Here is a 20,799-nt window from a genome sequence, read left to right as displayed (position 1 = left end):
GGAAGATCCCCCTTTCACACTTTGGGCACTCACAGTTTTTCAACTGTCTCCTGGAGCCTGCAGCAGCAATCTATTTCCTTCAAAGGATCTCTGGATTCTCTTGGCTTTCCTGGTATGTTGCTGCAGTAGTTCTTGGAGCGAAAGTTCATGATGTGTGTCTCCACATGCTGCTCTGTCTGTCCGAGGGGGAGCTGCAAGTTAGTCCTGCCTCCTATCCTTTTATCAGTTTCTTCTTTCTATTTGTATGATTTTAAAATTTATATAAGTGTATACAGTGTATGTATTATTCTAAAACAAGCTTTCTGTAGTACGATTATTTGAGAATTCTGGTCATGTTGATGTGATAGCTATATTCCTTCATATCCACTACTGTAAAGTGTTCCACGTAGACATTTGCAAATTGTTTTCCATAGTGCAGCAGCACCTTCCCATAAGTGGTGTATGAGTCCCCACTTACCAGTTCCTGAAATTTCTAGATTTTGCAATCTTTGCCAACTTGATGGGTATAAAATATTATCACATTCTTTTTTTTTTTTTTTTAGTTTACTGATAAACCAGTAAAGTTGCACATGTCTTTACATGTATATTGACCATTTCAGTTGCCACTTCTGGCTTCTTCTGTGAATTACTTGTTCACCTCTTTTGTCTGTTTTTCAAATAGTTTGCTTAGTTTAAATGTTACCTTTGTCAGTTATATATGTGTTGTCTTGCTAATGACAACGGCTAGTATGTAGCTCTTCTTTCTTTTTATAAAAAGATATTTTTAATAAGATATGTATTAAATTCTTCTTTGCTGATGGTAGAACTTGCCAATTTCTCTTTCTGGGTCTATAAAATTTTGCTTTATACTTCTGAAACTATATTATAAGATGCATGTAAGCTTAGAATTTTACATTTCATAATTATATAATAAGGCTCTTTTTCCTTAATGAAACACTAAAGTCTATTTTGCCTTATATTTATGTAGCTCATGCCAGCTTTCTTAAATTTTCAAACTGCATTTCAAAGGCACTACTCTGCTGTCTTCTGGCTTTCATTGTGGCTGTTGAGAAATACATTAGTAATGTCTTATAAATTAATTTCTTACACTTTGTATTTTTCTCTCTGGCTGCTTTTAGGATGCTGTTCTGTCTTTGGTGATTATCAGATTTCTGGCTTTCTGGTTGCTTGGTCTTTGGTGATTACTGGATTTATTATATTATACCTATGTATGTATTTACTTTTCTTAGCCTACTTGGGATTCAGAAAAATCATGTAATTCCTCACCTTTAGATAATTCTTTACTCTTATCCCTTCAAATACTATCCTTTACTATGTTTATATTTTCACTATCTCTATTTGCTTCTTTTGTAAGGCTGTCTTAATTTATCTCCATGCTCATAACCTCTTTTTCATGTTTTCAACTTATATTTTAAAAGAATTTATGCACATACCTATCTCAGGGAAAGAACTAGGTACAAGTGTTTTTCAAAGATTAATAATATCATCATGTCAGAGAGGAAAGGAAATTCTTTACCTTGACTTACTAAACATATACCAAAGGTAGATCCTATAGTATGAACTGTCTGAATGCTAGTTATATAAAAATGAATTAATTTACTAGGATTACAAAAATTAAAATATAAACAAAATATATTTAGGGTAAAATCTGTGAACAAACAGAGAAAAAATAAGCAGTGGTAAAGCCTGATGTATAATATAAATATGACACAAATTAGTCATGATGATTCATACTTTCGGACTTTGGTGCTCTAAAGGAACATACTTTCAAAAATAACAGAAATATTCATTTATATAATAAGCATTCTAGAGTGTGATGTTGGCACCATTCAAATTATTGAGTGGTAGGAAGGCTTATTATATAAAAAGTTTCAAGCTGGCTGTGCTATTTATAATGCTAACAAAAATTTATACTGATAGTTTGATTGTAGTTAATTCATAAGATCTATGATTAATGTTATAAAAGGGTCATAAGTTAGAGCCAAAGAATAAGAAGTGTTCATGGTTACTAATAAATTGCTCTGTGAAGGCTTGGCTACCCTTGCAGGTAATGATGTCACAAAATGATGAAAGAATAGCTAAGTAGCCAATGAAGTGCCAATACTTGGCTGAGACACTGATCATTGCATCATTCTTGGCCACAGCCCCGAAAGGTAAATGTAGCTATTAAAGGAAAAAGACAACTCATAAGGATTCAAGTTTCAACTGACAACACTTTTCTTAAAACCAGATTCTATTCAACACTTGAACTTTTAGATCAAGTAAAGAAAGTACTAGATAAGAAAAAGAAGTAATAAATATATTATAGCTTTGCAAATATGTTAGTTGACAGATAAACCCAGGCTTCCAATTCCTAGCTTGTATTGTGTACCTATGAGCTTAATATATACACTTTCATACTTACAATGGATTTCTAATTAAGCAGGCCAGAGATACTATGTTGCAGTAAAGCTAACAGCACAGGTAATTAGGGAATGATCTAAAAGTGGGGGTGAGGTGGGATTTAAAAGCCTATGTACGAAAATATTACATACCAAATAACCCTATGCTAAGAAATTTTGGAACAGGCAAAACTAATCTGTATTGATAGAAAGAAGATTGGCTGTTTCCTGGGATTGGGGGTTCAGGGACAGCACTGACTGCAAAGAAGCATAAGAGAATGTTTGGGAGAGAGAAACATTCCATATCTAGACAGGGATGGTGATTACACAGGGTACACATATGCCAAAACTCATCAAACTATATATTTTTAAGTGGGTATATTTTTATTGTACACAAATCACACTTTTGATTTAAAAAGAAAAAAAACACTAGTTTTGCCAGATGTTACCATGGGCCAAATTGGTAGAGTACACAAATTGTCTTTATATTATTTCTTACAACTGTATATAAATCTACAATTATCTCAAAATTAAAAGTTTACTTAAAAATGCAAGTAACAGTGGCTATTATTTATTCAAATAAAATTAAACATTTATAAATAACATATGTTTGTAACTTGTGAGATATATAATGATTCATGCAAGTTCAATACCATGTATTTCTAATTTCTACTTTGAAATATTTAACTTTGTATGAAAGTTAATGAATAGCATCTAGGCTTCCGGATTTGTTTCACCCTAAATCAGTTCTAAAGTGAGCCTAGTAAATTAAGCATTTACTGCTTTTTTTTCATTCTTGGAAAGAAATGTGACAAGTATTCTAAAAGTATTCTCAATGAGTGAAGTATTTATGGTATGTATCATACATTAAAGTCAAGGCCTTAAAATTGCCAGTACAATATCAAAATGTATCGGAGTTCCTAGTCAAAGAGTACAGAGGAGAATCAATGAGGCTCCCCAAGGTAAATGTTTTTAGATGTCAAAAATGCAATTAAAAATAAAGTAAACATGGCTTTAATTTCATGTAAACAGTAATTTCAAGTAAACAGTGTCTTTGCTAATAGATTTTCTTGAGTTGTTTTTGGTTATTTGTGAGTTCTTATTTTTATAAAGGGGTAAAAGAAGTAGGAGTTAACAATGAATATAGCAATGAACAGCTGGTCTTGCTCTACTCAGAATAATTAAAAATGAATTCTAGCTTCCAGTGTCTCAATCTATCAATCATTTTGCTTTAGGAGGTTAAGAAGCTCCAAGTCTTTCAAGGCCAGGTAGTTCACCAAAGTGATGTCGCCCAGGTATAAGGATATACATAGTAGTGAATGTTGTAGCAAGCCCAAGAGTGATACTGTTGTAAATGTGGTAAATGTCACCCTGAATCAGCGAGTTGTTGACTGGGGAGGAAATGGACACAGTGTTAGACTATGTTCTGATTAAGAGAAGTGAGGAATTAAAAATTTGTGTGATTTTTTGACTTTTAATAATCGCCATTCTGATTGGCATGAGCTGGTATCTCATTGTGGATTTGATATGCATTTCTCTAATGATCAGTGATGTTGAGCTTTTTTTCATATGTTTGTTGGCCACACATATGTCTTCTTTTGAGAACTGTTCTCAAACAAGCAACCCCCTTAAAAATTGGGCAACGAACATGAACAAACATCTCTCAAAAGAAGACATTCATGTCCTCCCCTGGCAACAACTCGCTGACTCAGGGTTCTTTGCCCAGTTTTTAATGGGGTTGTTTTTTTCTTGTAAATTTGTTTCAGTTCCTTCTAGACTCTGGATATTATACCTTTGTCAGATGGATATAATGCAAAAATATTTTCCCCTTCTATAGGTTGTCTGTTCACTCTGAACATAGTTTCTTTTGCTGTGCAGAAGCTCCAAGGTTGTGGAGAAAAGGGAACACCTTTACACTGTTGGTGGGAGTACAAATAGGTCAACCACTGTGGAAGACAGTGTGGAAATTCCTCAAAGATCTAGAGGCAGAAATACCATTTGACCCAGCAATCCCATTACTGTGTATTACCAGAAATATAAATCATTTGCAGGGACATGAATAGAGTTGGAAGTCATTATCCTCAGCAAAATAATGCCGGTACAAAAAATCAAACATTATGTATTCTCACTTACAAGTTGGATCTGAATTATGAGAACACATGGACACATGGCGGGGAACAACACACATTGGGGCCTCTTAGGGATGGTGGGGGGGCGTGTGGGGAAGAGCGTCAGGAGAATAGCTAATGGTTTCTGGACTTAATACCTAGGTGAGGAGATGATCTATGCAACAAGCCACCATGGCACACCTTTACCTAAGTAACAAACCTGCACATCCTACACATGTTGCCCTGAATTTAAAACAAAAGTTGAGGGCCAGGAGTGGTGGCTCATGCCTGTAATCCCAGCACTTTGGGAGGCCAAGGCAGGTGGAGCACTTGAGGTCAGGAGTTCAAGACCTGCCTGGCCACCAAGGTGAAACCCATCTCTACAAAAAAAATACAAAAAATTAGCCGTGTGTGGTGGTGTGCACCTGTAGTCTCAGCTACCTGGGAGACTGAGGCAGGAGAATCGCTTGAAGCTGAGAGGCTGAGGTTGCAGTGAGCCAAGATCATGCCACTGCACTCCACCCTCGGTGACAGAGCGAGACTCCCTCTCAAAAAAAAAAAAAAAGACTGAAGAATAAATAAATATTTTAAAGTGAAAACTTGCAGAAAATTAAATTAAAACTGTTTAAACACTGTTTCTACCTGTGAGCCACCAATTTGTGACACTGACCTTATAAACAAATGAAGAATATTTTGTATGCAAAATTCCTTAGGATGGCTAAGTATGTGAACCTGCCCCTGAATTCATCATTCCACTTTTTCTGAACTTCATTCATTTTCGCTTCTACTAAAAACACTTTCTCATAGGAAAGACAATTGCCAAGAATTGGCATATTTTCAGTGCTTACATTTTCATCTGTTTGCCAAATGTCTGTAATATAATTCACAAAAGCCCTGTTTATTGAGTAATATTATTAATGGATAGCATAATACTGTGGAATTGAAGACATTCTTTTTGGATTATGTCCAGGCCTTTAAAAAGAACATGGATTCCAATAGGAAATGAATGGCTTATATTAAAATGTATTATTTTAAAGAGTAGAACAACACGAAAAGCATTAGAATAGGTATATTTTCAAATTACCGTAAGACAACTTTTCTCAGATACGTAAGTCTCTACATGTATTAAAATACTTTGAATGATAACAAAGGAGAATGTCATGACTATGAATGCTTCTATAAAATCATTTTTCATTTTCAACACATTGTTGAAAATATCATAGGACTGAGAAATCATTCAACTTAACAGTCTATTGACTTTTTCCTTGCAACTGCATTTGCATTTGCCAAACTTTGCTAAGTAAATTATATTCGTTGCTTTTTAAAATTTATGGCTAAATTCATAAATTATCAAAATATGTCAAGGAGGAAAGTAACAAAAAAAGTTTACTTCTTCATTTTTGTTTTCAAAAGGTACTTTAGGTCTAAATAAGAAGCATTAAAATGTATTCTCAACCCAAATTATAGTTAATTAATTCACTAGTTCATAATCCAACAGTCACCACCTGAGGTCAAGTCTGAAAATCCCAAATTGACTTCTGAAACCAATCATGAGCCTTCATTCATTTAATGGCTCTATTTTTAAGGGGAAGCATGAAATCATCCAAGAATCAGAAAATATCAAACACTTAACTGTGAGCAATTAAAGAGAGAGAAAGAAAAAACAAGACAGGACATCAAAAGCAAATGAGAGAGACTAATACCGACTGACTAGTCAACAGAAAGCAAGAGAAGCTCAGAAAAGAACATATCATACGAAGGTATTAGCCAAACTTTAGCTTGCAAATACTAGACATATTCAGTTCAAGGTGCCCTACTAAGTTCATCCCAAAGAATTTTTTAATTGGGGTGTTAGTGACTTTTTGGAGGAGAGGACAAGGTTAATGAAAGAAATCACTGATTATAAGGAAGTAAGTGTCCATCTTAAGGGATCAAAAGAAGACAGTAGAAAAATATAATAAATGTTACTTTAACTTTAAAATCTAGAACAAATAAAATTAGCAAAAATTTAAACACACAATTACAGCTCAGTAAAGAGTGAATCAATCAAGTTAATTCAATTAATTTCATTTCTGTGACAATATGATAAGCCATACAATCAAGCATATTAAAATCAGTTCTTCTAAAAGATTTTTCCTCATAATATACCAATCAAATCAAATGCAAAGACTCTAGACATTAGAAATCCAAAAGAAAACCATAAAAGATTTATTCTTTTAAAACAAGTATTGACTAATGGTGAGGTCTACATGTATATAAAGCAGTGATCTAGAAAATAAATTCAAAAGGATATCTAAATTAGAACATGAAAGTTTTGGTCTGAGCACATAGAAAGAAAGAAAGTAGGCCATAACTAAATCAAAGACTCTGAGTTGAAACTGAGGAGTGGGGCTACATTTTAAATGTGCTAGAGAAAGTCTGCATTATAGATAATATTCTTGCCATTGAACTATTCTTACTAACGTTACAGTCAAAAGCAAATTAGATCAGAGTAAGAATCAGAAGACAGAAATGGAGTTTGCCAAAACCTTTACAGATTGTTTTTTAAAAAGCAAGATGCTCTATAATATCCTAAAATAAATTGCAGAGAGAAGTGAAGCAACAAACTAAAACACAAGTGTAGGGCAAGGTCCAAGAGGCATAGATGTTTACAAGTCATACATGAGTGTATGAGACAGTGCTACCATCTGAAAAGCTAAAATGCACTAACATATAAGCCCATGTTTATGTAACAAAATGATAGAAATATAAGCATTTGATATAGTTTGTATGTTTGTCCCCTCCAAATCTCATGTTGAAATGTGATCCCCAGTGTTGGAGGTTAGCCTGGTGGGAGGTGTTTGGGTCATGGAGGTGGATCCTTCATGAAGTGCCCTCCCTTCAGCAGTGAGATCTCACTCTGTTAGGTCATGGCTGTTTAGACATGGCTGTTTAAAAAAGGCTGGCTTCTGGCTTTGCCTTCTGCCATGATTGTAAGCTTTCTGAGGCCTCACCAGAAGCCAAGCAGATGCTGGCACCGTGCTTGTATAGCCTGCAGTACCACGAGCCAAATAAACATCTTTTCTTTACTATTTACCCAGTCTCAGGTCTTCCTGTATAGCAATGCAAACAGACTGATACACCATTCCATACACTTGTCATTGGAGAACTACTTTTCAGAATGATAGCAATTATATAATGTAGTTCACTATATTTGAAAATTTAATTTTAGTAGAGGTAGACAAATTGTCCCCAAAACTACTGCATCAACTGGCAATCCCATCAGTGATGTGTTAAAGGTTATAGTCTTACAAGTACTAAATATTACCAATCTTTATATTTTCTGCTAATTTGAAATGTTAAAAACAATCGTTGAATATGATTAAAACTGAGGTTAGGTAACCTTTTATATGTTTATTAAAGTCATAATTTGTTCATTTGTAAATTGCTTGTTCATATATTTGCTCACTTTTATCAGACTGTTATATTTTTCTTAATATTTTGTAAATGTTTGTGTGTTAGGAATCTTAACTCTTTACCTGTTAACATGATATAAATATTTTCTGTCAATCCATCATTTATCACTACCTTACATTTATGTTAACTCTTACACTGTGTAGAATTTTAAATATTTATGTAACAGAATATATCATTAATTTCCTTCATAGCTTCAGATGTTTGTTTCTGTTTGTATTTCATTTTCTTAGCTGATAAAAGCCCTCAACTTAAGATATAGAATTCTAATCTTTATTTTAATATATTTATAGTTATTTTTCACTAAAAGTTTAAGCCACATACATTTTTGTACATACAATCAGTAGAGCTCTAATTTTATTTTCTTGCAAATTAGCAGCCAGTTGTCTTAAACATATTTACTGAAGAGTCTATATTATCTATTCTCATTATTGGTATAATTGTTACTGCTGCTGAACCCTCTTTCATATCAGCTATTTCTGATGTTGTTGCTAGATAGTCCTACCAACAAATGTTTCTTGATTTTATTTCCATTTACCTCTTTTCCTTAAAGATGAAGCTAAAATTCCACCTCAACTATGGAATTCCCCTGACCATCACAGAAAACTAAAGTAACATAACTCATAAATCATTTTACTACAGATTTTCAATTAATTAAAATGGCTGATATTAGCAATCAATGAATCTTGATTGACATAAATACATAAAAATTGTTCTGCATCTAACGATGCTTTTCTTGCTTATTGATACCTTTGTATAAATACCCTTTAGTAAGAATCAAACTATTTTTTGTTTAGTGCCATGCTATCCAAACACATTAAAAATTGTTTTATGAAACATGATAATGCTGATGAAACAAAGAAAGAAAAACAAAAGAGAAAAAAACCTTAGGGTTTGGTTTCAGTTGTAATTTCTCTGGTTGAAATTATTTTTAAAAATTACAATTTCAACTTAATTGATGGCTGTTATTTTTCTTAAAAAACTCTGCAATAATTGACATTTTAAGTTCATATCACTTTTTAAATTTATTTTCATTTGTTAGGCCAAAATTAAGTTCATGGAATTTATAGTCACCATCTCTACTATTTTTTTTTTAGATTTCCATGCATAAAATGGAACTCACATGAAGTCCTTCAGTGAAGCTCTCCTGGGAGCAGAGGCATCTGTATGGCTGGCTTGTTGTGTCGCAGTTATCGGCATGACCATGGCACTGACATCTGCAAACATGAGCATCACACACTCCTAAGGAACACCAACTGAACTGTGAATGTATTTAAGGTCCTAGGACTATATACATTGTGTGAATTCAACAGGGAAGATTTTTGTATATTTAATTAATACAAAATCAGTTTCTCTTTAATCATGTGGATATCCATACAAGTTTTTAATTTATCTGGAAATACCAGAAGGACTGTCACCAATATCCAAACCAGTGTATTGTAAAGATAATTTTCAAGCCAACCTCTAAAGGGAAATGGAATTTTTTATATCTATACCAACCATGTACCAAGGGAAGGCATTTACTAAACTATTTAAAATATAGTTAAGAATATAAAGTTCAGGCTGAGCACGGTGGCTCACACCTGTAATCTCAGCATGTTGGGAGACTGAGGCAGGTAGATCACTTGAGGTCAGGAGTTTCAGACCAGCCTGAGCAACATGGCAAAACCCCGTCTCTACAAAAAGTGAAAAAAAAAAATCAGCTGGTCATGGTGGCACATGCCTGTAGTCCCAGTTACTTGGGAAGCTGAGATGAGAGGATCACTTGAGGCCCAGAAGTTGAGGTTGCAATGAGCCATGATCATGCCATTGCATGCCAGCCTGGGTGACAGAGCAAAACCCTGTCAAAAAAAAATAATAATAATATAAAGTTGACAATAAACTGCAGAATGCAGTTAACATATTTCAATTTTTTTGTTCTTTTTTTCCAAAGTTAGATGATGAATATTTAACAGTATTGCTTTGTTCATTATGCTATGACTTAGCAAATAAACAATGCTTATATACTGGTATTTTGGTCTGCTTTTAAAGACATATTTTATTCACAAGGCCTATCATTCCTCTAGAACAATCCATTCTAAATATACTCTATATGTACATTTCTATATTAGACAGTATGCTGCCTAGGTTTGCAGCTGTCATTTCTTTTTCAATATTGTGAGTCATGTTCTCAATTACGATCAGACATTTATAAACTACTTAGGGCATATCAGATCTTTCCATTAAAGAAAAACAAGTATTACCCATGGAACTGTGCACTATGAACTCAGGTAGTTCAAGATCTGTACTTAAAAACTTTCTGGTGCTATAGTTACAACTCCAAATTCAGCTCCATCTCTTTGCTTTTGAGAATATTTGAAAATTATATTCCAGAACAAATCAAGTAAAACATTGGGTAAATCACTTCTAAGTCAGATTCAGAGTATCATAGCTTCTAAAAGCAACAGCTTTTGAAAATCAATTCCTGTATATATATATATATGTATATTTATAAAATATGTTTTATATATATATATAAACAATGTTATATAGAGAAAAGACTCACATACAGATCTTCCCCTAAAATCTTAGAGAATGAAATCATTTCAAAATGTAAAGCTTGAAATCTGGCTTGCTCTGACATCTTAATGTGCTGTTAAGACAATAAGTATGACAAAAACCTTGTTGAAAACAAAATTCATAATAATACCTCCCACTAATGGTGATTTCATCCACTGCATAATATCTGTGTCTGAGGTTAACAGCAGTCTCAGTTGTATAGTACTGCCCATGAAAATGAAACCTTATTTGCGTGGCTTTTACGAACTCTTGAAGAGATGGGGTATTATAGAAGTCATTGTATCCAGGACGATAATTTGGTCCAGGTGTCAGGATGCTAAATGTGACATTGCCACGGGAATATGGAGTAAAACTGTTAATGAAAGAAATTAGATGTCATGAAAATCTATTCACATTTTTGGCAAAACAGAAATCAAAATGTTGAGAAATTACTACACAGTATCAATAAAAGCTTAAATTCTTCATTCTAGGAAAAGCATATTCCATATATTTCATATATAAACAATACAGGATTATCATAGAAAGCCACACTAAAACAGTTCCTTGAAAACATAATGAAAATTCTATTTACACAGATAACTTGCTAAACAATCTGAAAATCAGATTGTGACACACCAGTGAGATTGAAATAAGGTCACTCTAATGTCTTTTACAGGAACTTTAAACATAGTTTTAAACCCAATTTAGGGATAAGACTTAGGAGAATCTGCCCAAGGAAGTTGGTGGTGAAGGGAAGTCTACCCCAGCCTAGAGAGCTAGCATACTTGTATGTTATTAATAACCAATCAGTCTATTAAATTAATTGTTTAAAAATATTCATACTTGGAAAGCTGAAGACAGTTGACAGAATCAGGTTTTTCCAAATCTCCATTGTTTTTCATTCCAAAAGCACCACAATTTCTGGCAAAATATTGCCAGTCCTCCCAATCTAAACTATTTTCCTTCTTCCTTTGAATCCTTATTTCCGTTGGTTGTGGACTAAAAAACTGAATGATAATATAAAACACCTGAAAATGGAAAGTTAATTAATGTAATTAAAGTTTTAAGTTTAACCATCAGTATATATCAAAAGATGGAATTATTAGATTCAAATATATTGGCTCACTTCATCATAATTATAGTTATCAAATATGTATTAGACATCCAGAAACTTCATAGCCCTATGGTAAAAGCAACATATTCTATAATTGTGTATCTGTCCATTTGCTCACAGATTTTATAAATCAACATGCAAATAAAGACATAAACAAAGAATATTACTTCTATGAAATAAATGCCATATATATAGACTTCTTAAGTAATTTAGAAAAAGCACCTTAGTTTGTATTAATTTTTGATACTTAATAAAAATAATTATTTTCAACATTTCATAAATATCATTTTGATACAAATCTCAAACATAAGTCCCTACATGTTGTCTTTTAGGTATTTTTATTGCATACATTATAATACACTACTTTAATGAGGCAAGGTTCAATTGCCTAGTTCAGTTTTTACCTTGTAGTGGGTTGAATTGTGTTCCCAAATAGATATGTCCAAGTACTACTGTCCAAACCTGTAAATGTGACTTTATTTGTAAATAGGGTCTTTGCAGTATAATTAAGGATGTCAATATGAGATCATCCTGGGTTTAATAGGGTGGGCCTTATATAAGATAAAGAAAAGGAATAATTGATGCTCACAGAGAATCAAGGAAGGACACCATGTGAAAATGGAGGCAGAGATTGAAGTTGTGGTGCCACAAGCCAAGTAACACCAAGGGCCACCAGGAGCTGCAAATGGCAAGGAGGGATCCTCCTCTGGAACCTTTAAGGGAATGTAGCCCTGCCAACATGTTGATTTCATATTTCTGGTCTCTAGAACTGTTAGGGAATATATTTCTGTTGTTTTAAGACATGAAGTTTGTGGGCATTTGTTGCAATAACCACAGGAAATTAATGTACACCTTATTGTTTCTCATTACCTGATACTGTCCATTTTCCAAGTCAACTGAAATAGTCACTCCTTGATTAAGCTGTGTAATGTTTGTAAACACATTTGAAACCCATGAAGTACCAACATCATTATCATTGACAAAAGAGAGAGGATGGGCTTCAGGATTCAACCGTGACACTCTATTATCAGCTGTGTCTCCTGCGTCATTAGGAATGCAATACCGCTGTGCCAAAGGGTGGACCCGTGGGTGGCTGCCAGGGCAACGGCAATGTGATTGGGCATGCAATCTGAGAAGATCTCCAGAGAAAACTTCCAGAACCTCTCTGTGGGAGTCAAGAGGGAGACGGTAAGGACAAAGAGCTTAACAGTAATAGAATTTCTAAGAGTTGTTACAAATGAATGTCACTCGTTTAGTGCTTTCATGAGTATCCATTTAGCTTTAATAATTTTAGGCATGAAACATAAAATAAAACTTATTTTTGGCCAAATAAATTCATTATCATAAAATGTATATCAAAATCTGCACATTTTAATATTAACTTTTTATTTATATCAAGAGGCATGCATAAGCCCTTGTCTGATTATTAAGATACTTATTTAAACACCACAATATTTTACTGTGTCTATTTGTGATAATATAGAAATTATCACATTTACTTAGGTTGCTAAACTAACTTCTGAGAGCGAACAATAATATATGGAAAATAATGAGAGTTATAGATAATGTTTTCAGTTCATCCATGGGAAAGAAGTACGAAAGCAAGTATCATTTTATCTGCTTCTGTTTTAAGTGAAGGACTGAGGCCAAGGCCATTTGTCAATGGTTTCCTGTGACTCATCAGTACAGATCCTGACATCCTGTAATGCTTCATTGGCTTCAGATCATATGGCGGCTGCCAACAGTCAAAGAATGCCAATTCCAGGTAGATATATTTAATTTTTCCATTAAGGGCAATATACTTGTTCTAGACCAGAATTAGTCATTCTATTTATAGGCATTCTTCCACATAGCACCTTCCCAGACATTTCAGGTAGGCCAAAATTAGTAACCAAAGTCTTACCAGAGAAACCAGGCTTTTCCTCTCAGACCCCAGTGGAGCAATGAAGGAGTCAGGCAGCTTTTCCATTCATTAAATCGCATGAAGTCATACCTTCTTTAAATCTCATCAATACTTTTCAACTGATACCAAGTTTTGAATGGGACCAAAAGCCACCAGTATAGAATCCAGTATAAAATCTTTTACTCCCAAGGAAAAACTTTATTCCCAAAGAACTACTACAACATTGCCCTTCAGCATTTTAGACAAAGGTGATCTAAAATATAGTAAGGCTGTTGGCAGTAAATACACCTAACACTGTGTTTCAGGGCTATGGCACCCCTTATTGTGGCATACCTTGATTATATAGCCTGGTAAGAAAGAATGTTTATATTGTTAATGATCTGCCATGGACTAAAAACCACATCAAAAGCAATGCTTCTAAATTTACAAGGGCTAGTCTTCTCATTCGGAAACCCACCACACTAATTTACATCTGCCTTGAAGAAATATGAATGAACATTCTTCTTTTTGATTTTTAATAGAAGTAAGATCAACTCATCCATACAACAATATACTATTATACCATGATAACATAAGCTGAAGAAGAAAGTTCAAAGGCATCCTAAGCAGAATTTCACTTAAATTTTTTAAAATTCTGTGTGCCTTTAAGAAGCCCTAAGAAAGATTTCCCATCTACTCTCAAGATAAGGAAATAACGTCATTAAAGCTAGCCTGAGTCTATATAATTATTTGTTCACTGAAAATAGGAAAATATATCACAATACTTCAAATGCTCATTCTTCTTGTCTCCAAGTCTAATAGACCAGTCTCTTGAGAATTTCCCATATATCAAAATAACTAATCATATTTATTGTTCTACATTCTCTAGTAGGTATAAAGTCAACAAACCAATTTAAAAAAGGCAGATGTAGAAGTTTCTCAAGTATTGTTAATAAAAACTACCTCATATAGAAAATTTAAACATTGTATTCCAAGTTTTATAAAATGTTCAAATATCAAGTTTTCTTACAGAATATCCTTAGGAAAAATGTGATCAATTTCATATTACAAGGTGTTCCCCAAGAGTAGTACTAGTGAAAAACAACCATAGACTAAGCCAAAGCAAACACTGTAAACATTAATTAGGTGAAGTTTGCCAAATGCTATAAAGATAAAAAATGGTATAATCTACATGGTATTATTATTTAAGTGAATTCAGCATTTATCCTTACTGTTCTTGAGGTTTACAATGCAACATCTGCTTACCTGTTTGTAAGTGCCACTTGGTATAATCGAAAATCTTGCATTCTTCCGACAAACTGCTCTAAGCCTGCAAATACACACATGTACATAATATGAGAATTCTCTGTTTACCAAGCAATACCTGACAAGTATTTAAGTGATATTCCTTTGAAAATTTTAAGGTTAAAAAGATATTTATGTTACTGCCCTTTGAAACTTTTACAGATCAATCTCTAGTTTGCTAATTCCACATTAATAACAAAAATAATCATAGTTATCTCCATGGACATTGTAGGACTTAAGTCAAAGTGAATACTTTGGCCAGCTTATTTACTGATTGAACTCATGGCTTTCTCCAGAAGTCCCTTCCCAAGTCAAATTTCTCTCTAGTTTATAACTCCATAAATATATTATCTCATCAGCCCTAAATTTGATTGTCATCTGCTTCCGATTGCAATTTCCAGAGTATTTGCAATGCCAGAAGGAAGATTCCTCACTCTCACATCCCACCTGTTATAGCTCCAAGCTCCAGGCTATCTGTTTGGGTCCTCTCTAAAGTTAAATTAATGTCTGTTCTAGAAAATCTCCAAATGAGGACTCATCGAAGACTTCCTGCTTGTGGGTTCTGTGTCATTCACATATATCAATAGTATCATAGTTCACTCTCAGAATTTTATTGCCTCAGGGAAAATCTTCTAAGAAAACCAGGTTCAAAGACCAATCTACTTTGAATGAGGTGACCTTTCAAGGCAAATGTAGCTATCAACCTTAATCCACATGGTATTATTTTATTTGTTTGGCAAATATTTTTTCAGAACTTACTAAGACAAGCCCAAGAGAGTGGAGACAGAATAAAGCAGAAAAACTACCAACTCCAAGTTTTTTGTTATATTTTTAATAACAAAATTTATTTCAATAATTATTTCAATAGTTCTAAAAAAATAAAATTGGAGCAATTTTAATTCATCAAATGACCATTTCCCCAATGTGTTTTTTCTTTTAACTATTGTTTTCACTCTGTCTTGATAGAGTTTTAAAGAATGTTTGATTTATGTTTTCTGCTGCTCCTTGGTGGTTGCTTGGAGGAAACTGGGACAGAGTAAGGATATAGCTGATAAATAAAACATGGAGAGGAGAATTAGCACACAAAGTAGTCTGAGATAGTGATCTCAGAATCAGGAAGAAACTCACAAGCAAAGTGTGAGACTAGGAGTCTAAAAAGAGTATGTGTCTGTGTGTGAGTGTGTGTATGCATATATTTGTGTATATTCATATATTTACATGTTATATTTATATTGAATAATATATTTGAGAAAATAACCAAAATATTATATATTTCTTCATTAGTGTATTCTCAGTTGATATATTCTAAGAAAAATACAGTTATAGGCTCTCCCTTTCTGCCCATTAGTCTCAGTCTTCCACATACCCCATGAGCTGAGGCCCACAGGAAGATGTGCTCTAGGCAGCCTCCTGCTCTGACTTTCCCATAGGGAGAGTTTTTCTACTCTATCTGTCCTAAAACAGGCAGCTGGCACAAGTGCAAAGAACTGTTCCTCCAAGTGGTGTTATGAAGACAAAACAAAATCTACTAAAACTTTGCAGAAATCTTTAGAAGATTTCCAACACAAATTGTTCTAAAATTTATAATTAGTTACAAGAAATAAGAAAACATGGTAAAATATTCTTTCAGTTAATTGGCCATCCAGGCAACATGATCTATGATCAATTGACCTGGATCCAGGATCTAGAGTTAAACAAAGTAGAGAATGGTTGAAGGATGGACATGTCATTCTTAGAAGAAAGATGAGAAGAATACATGCAAATACAGCAAAGCCATTGTGTGCCTATGCTTTTATTTGGGGAGTAGGAAAGACGAATAGGAAAGTCACTCCTCATAGCATAAATTTTATTTGTGAGGTAAGAGATAATGTTGTCAAGGAAGCTGGGCCTGTGTCCCATTTGTTCTTCACCTTCAACTATCCCTAACCATGCTCAGTTCTTCCTCTCCTAGCATCCTTTACACCCCACACTGCTAATCTACAGCATGAATTTTTAATGCCCCACAACCTTCAGGCTCTCTCAGCCCTAAGGTTCCAATTTTGCCTCTGCTTCCAATTTTTCTGCCTCATACAGCCCTTAATGTCTCAGCTTTGAAATACTCCTTGTGGGGAACCTTCTGTGTCCCACTATAGTCCTAGGCATTCTCTTTCTGGGAGAAGCCACCCAGTTTGCAGTACTTTTGCATGGCAGCCCTAGAAAACTGACAGTCTTCATTTCCTATTTTTGTCAACACAATGAGCTATCAGGGAGAAAAAAAAAATTACCTGTATTTCACGTTATCCAATTTGCTTTCTCAGGATAAAATATTGTCTAAAATGTTTTATATAGAACCTCTAGGGAAATGTTTTATCTCAAAGAACCCAGATCATAATAAACAGGGGCTAGCCATTCATAATTTTGAAAGACTTACCATAACTGAAAGAGAGCAAAACTGAACACTGTGATGTTGCTAAAACCTGAACCATGGCTTTAAGTGTCAGGGTGGCTTCATTCTTTTATGTATTGATTCATTCACAAATATTTGTTGGAATCCTATTATGTGCCAGGCACTTTCACGAGTGCCAAAGGTACAATCAGTTAACAACAACAAAATACCCTTGCTTTTATGGCGCTTGCATTCACGTAGATAAACATAATGAATGAGTAATTCAAATAGTATATTAGAATGCAATATATTTTATGAAAAACAGAAGGATTACAGCAGGTTGGAGAGCACGGCTGGATTTTAGTGGGGATGTTATCTTTAAGAGAGGCCTCATTGAGAATGTGGCATTGACAGGCGAATGGGAATGAGTCATACATATATCTAGGGGCGAAATGTTCCAGGCAGGCATTAATAAGCACATAGACCTCTAAATCAGTATGCTTGGCATGTTAGAGGAGGTGCAAGGAGCTAGCATCCTGGAGCAGAATAAAAGAGGGGAGGTTATTAGAAGGTTAGGTCAGACAAGTAGCTGGCTGGGGGAAAGGGGAGGATGGAGGTACCAATTGTTATATATACAAAGTCTTATAGCCTACTGTAAGAAATTTGATTTCTAGTCTGAGTAAAATGGGAAGCCATTGGAGGGTTTTGAGAAGAGGAGTGATGTGATCTCAGGATTATTCAAAAGTTCTGAGACTAGAATATAGGAAGATAAGAGTAGAAGCCAAGAGGCCAGTTAGGAGGATATTACAGTCATATGTGTGAAAAATGTTGGCAGTCAGACCAGGGTATTAGAAGTGGAGGTATACTTTTCAATGCTGATAAATTAGAATTCACTCCCTATATTTTAATAATAACTAAAGGGAAGCTCTGCTGCAGAGGGATAATGAAATCTATTTTATTATCTATAAAATAAAGGGGCTGGGTTTTATAACCTTTAAAAACCATTTCAGTTTTAAATTTTGGAGTTTGCAATCATATCCATTGCCAAAGAATTCATATTTGAAGGAATTCTTCTTAAAAAAGAGTTACAGCAAGTTTTCTAAAGACCTAGAGTTAATGTGAATCATCCATCCCAAATAAAAGAATTACGATTTGAAGTGAGAATACTATCAAATATTTCAAGGACAGTCATAGAAATAAATTTTACTTATGCCTTTGCTACTTGCCAATTTTTTAACAACAGGTATTCATTGGGATAAACATTCCATAAAAATTCTTCTTTGAAAAATATTCATATGGCAAAGATATGTCTAAATTATATAAATTGATCAAGGAAATAGACATGACTCATACAAGAAAGACCTCATAGTTGTCTAGTCAGAAAATAGGTGATGACTGGAAAGAAGTTGTTATGCATTACAACTGGGTGGCACAACAAAACTAGTTAAATGGGAAAACGACTAAGCAATCCAACATATAAATCAGGGTAAAAACAGACAATAAGGCTAAGTAACAAATGCCACAACAATCAGAAGGAAAGAAATAAACTCTCATTTGCAGATAGCATAATTATCTACTCAGAAAATTTCCATGAATGTACATAAAAGCTATTAGAAATAACAAGTGAATTAGTTAATTTTGTTTGGTAGAAGTTAAATGCGTAATAATTTAATTTCTATATACTAGTGATTAACCAGTGGAAATTAAGACTTTTAAATACTATTTTATTAGCACTGAAAATGTGAAATATTAGTTATAAATCTAATAAAGCATGGCAATGTATACAGGTAAAAACTATAAGACATTGAGGAAACGAATAAAAGGACATCAGCAATGGCAGAGTGAAAACAATGGAAGATTCTGTCTTCCATAAAAGCAATGGGAACACTGGCAAAGAATATCACATCAACTTATTGAGAACTCTGGAAACAAACCAAAGACTTGCAACAATGTGGAGAGTGTTTATTTTTTAAATGACTGAATATTGGTAAGAACAACATGTTCTATGGCATTTTAGCTTTCCTATTCCCATACTCCTCTCTGCTACTCACTGGGAGCCCTGAAAATGAACAGTTTGCAATCAGGGTGAAAACCAGCAGCCTAGTTACCGCTAGAGGATCAGAATGGGAGTGGAGCTGTTTCAAAGCTCTATCCTCAGATGATTGTCATTATTCGATCTGCCTGGAAGTACCATGGAAAGCCCCACTAGTAAGGCTTGAATTGACTCAGAGTTCATCCACTGGAAACCGCATTTACTCTGTTTGTTTAAAACAATTATTTGTTAAAAATAATCAGTGGCAACTGCTTAACATTGCAGTTGACTCAGGCAGCAACAACAGTCAGAAGAAACAACAAACAATCCAAAATACTTAAAAGGAGAAGATGTGAAACATCATGTCCATAAGGGCTTTGCAAATCCTTAAAAAAATGCCTGCGAATCTACAAGATTATGAACATGCAAAAGGCTAAGTATGTGCTCAGGTATATGCACATGCTAAAGAAAGACCTGAGAAAGTCCTAAGGTCTCACCTCTGCTTGACTTTGAGGCTCTGCACAAGCAGGAAGTGGTGACTAAAGGAGAGTGTTAAATTGCCTCAGTGTTGATGGCATTCTGCAACATGTGTACAGATCTCTCACCAGAGACTGGAAAATGTATTGGTTCCAGGCATTTAAGAAATTCTCTGTTCAATCATTGGCTGACTACTAAGATAAGCAAACAATGACTTCATTTATCACATATGACAAAGAAACAGACTTCACAGAATTAGTTCAGGAAAGCCGCTAAACAAGCAAACAGTAGTAATAGTGACAAATAGCAGCAACAAAACAACTCTGGAAAGGGAAAAATCTGATTTCCAGATTTGCTACACTATGTGTTTAAAACGTCTGGTTTTCAACAAAGAATATGACATATGCAAAGAAACTCCTACAAACAATATACAGGGGAAGAAAAATGGGCAATGGAAATGGGTCAATTGCAAGCTCATACATTAAACTTACTAGACAAAGACTTTAAATCAACTATTTTATATATGTTCAAATAACTAAAAACAAAGTGTCCAAAGAACTAAAGCAAAGTATGACAATGATGCTTTAGAAAATATAGAATATGAGAAAAGAAATAGAAAATTTTTAGCCAGGCATGGTGGCTCATGCCTGTAATCCCAGCACTTTGGGAGGCTAAGTTGGGAGGATCATGAGCCCAGCAGTTTGAGACCACCCTGGGAAACGTAGTGAGACCTCATTTCATCAAAAAAAGAAAAAATAAATAGAAAATAGAAAACTTTCAAATGAAAAATTCACTAGCAGAGCTCACTAGCAGATCTAAATGATCAGAAGAAATAATTAGTGAACTTGAATACAGGTCAACTGAGATTATTCAGTGTGAGCAATAGACAGAGAAAGAATGTTGAGAAATTAACAAAGCCCCAGAAAGCTGTGGGACACCATCAAGAGTACCAGCATAGGCATAATGGGAGTTTTAGAGAAGAGGTAAAAGGACTGAAAGAATATTTAGAGAAATAATTACTAAAAACTTCTGAAATTTGATGAAAACTATTAATCTACACGTCCAAGAAGCTCAATGAACTGCAAGTGGGATAAATTCAAATAGATCCACACCCTAGGCACATTAAAAATCAAACTGTTGAAAG

General features: G+C 34.2%; 1 protein-coding gene across 1 annotated transcript in view; it reads right to left on the bottom strand.

Annotated features, from left to right (window-relative positions):
* Positions 1 to 20,799, bottom strand: part of USH2A (usherin) — a 793,063-nt gene that overhangs the window by 681,614 nt on the left and 90,650 nt on the right. The window contains exons 4-8 of the mRNA XM_054484303.2: positions 14,743 to 14,806; positions 12,465 to 12,759; positions 11,324 to 11,508; positions 10,632 to 10,853; positions 9,066 to 9,159 (exon numbers count right to left, since the gene is read on the bottom strand). Coding sequence (XP_054340278.1) covers positions 9,066 to 9,159; positions 10,632 to 10,853; positions 11,324 to 11,508; positions 12,465 to 12,759; positions 14,743 to 14,806 — 860 coding nt within the window. The remainder of the gene's footprint in view (positions 1 to 9,065; positions 9,160 to 10,631; positions 10,854 to 11,323; positions 11,509 to 12,464; positions 12,760 to 14,742; positions 14,807 to 20,799) is intronic.

Source organism: Pongo pygmaeus, chromosome 1 (assembly GCF_028885625.2).
Source record: "Pongo pygmaeus isolate AG05252 chromosome 1, NHGRI_mPonPyg2-v2.0_pri, whole genome shotgun sequence".
Lineage (NCBI taxonomy): Eukaryota > Metazoa > Chordata > Mammalia > Primates > Hominidae > Pongo > Pongo pygmaeus.
The sequence above is the reverse complement of the archived record's forward strand: the minus strand, read 5'-3'. Positions and strand labels throughout refer to the sequence as shown.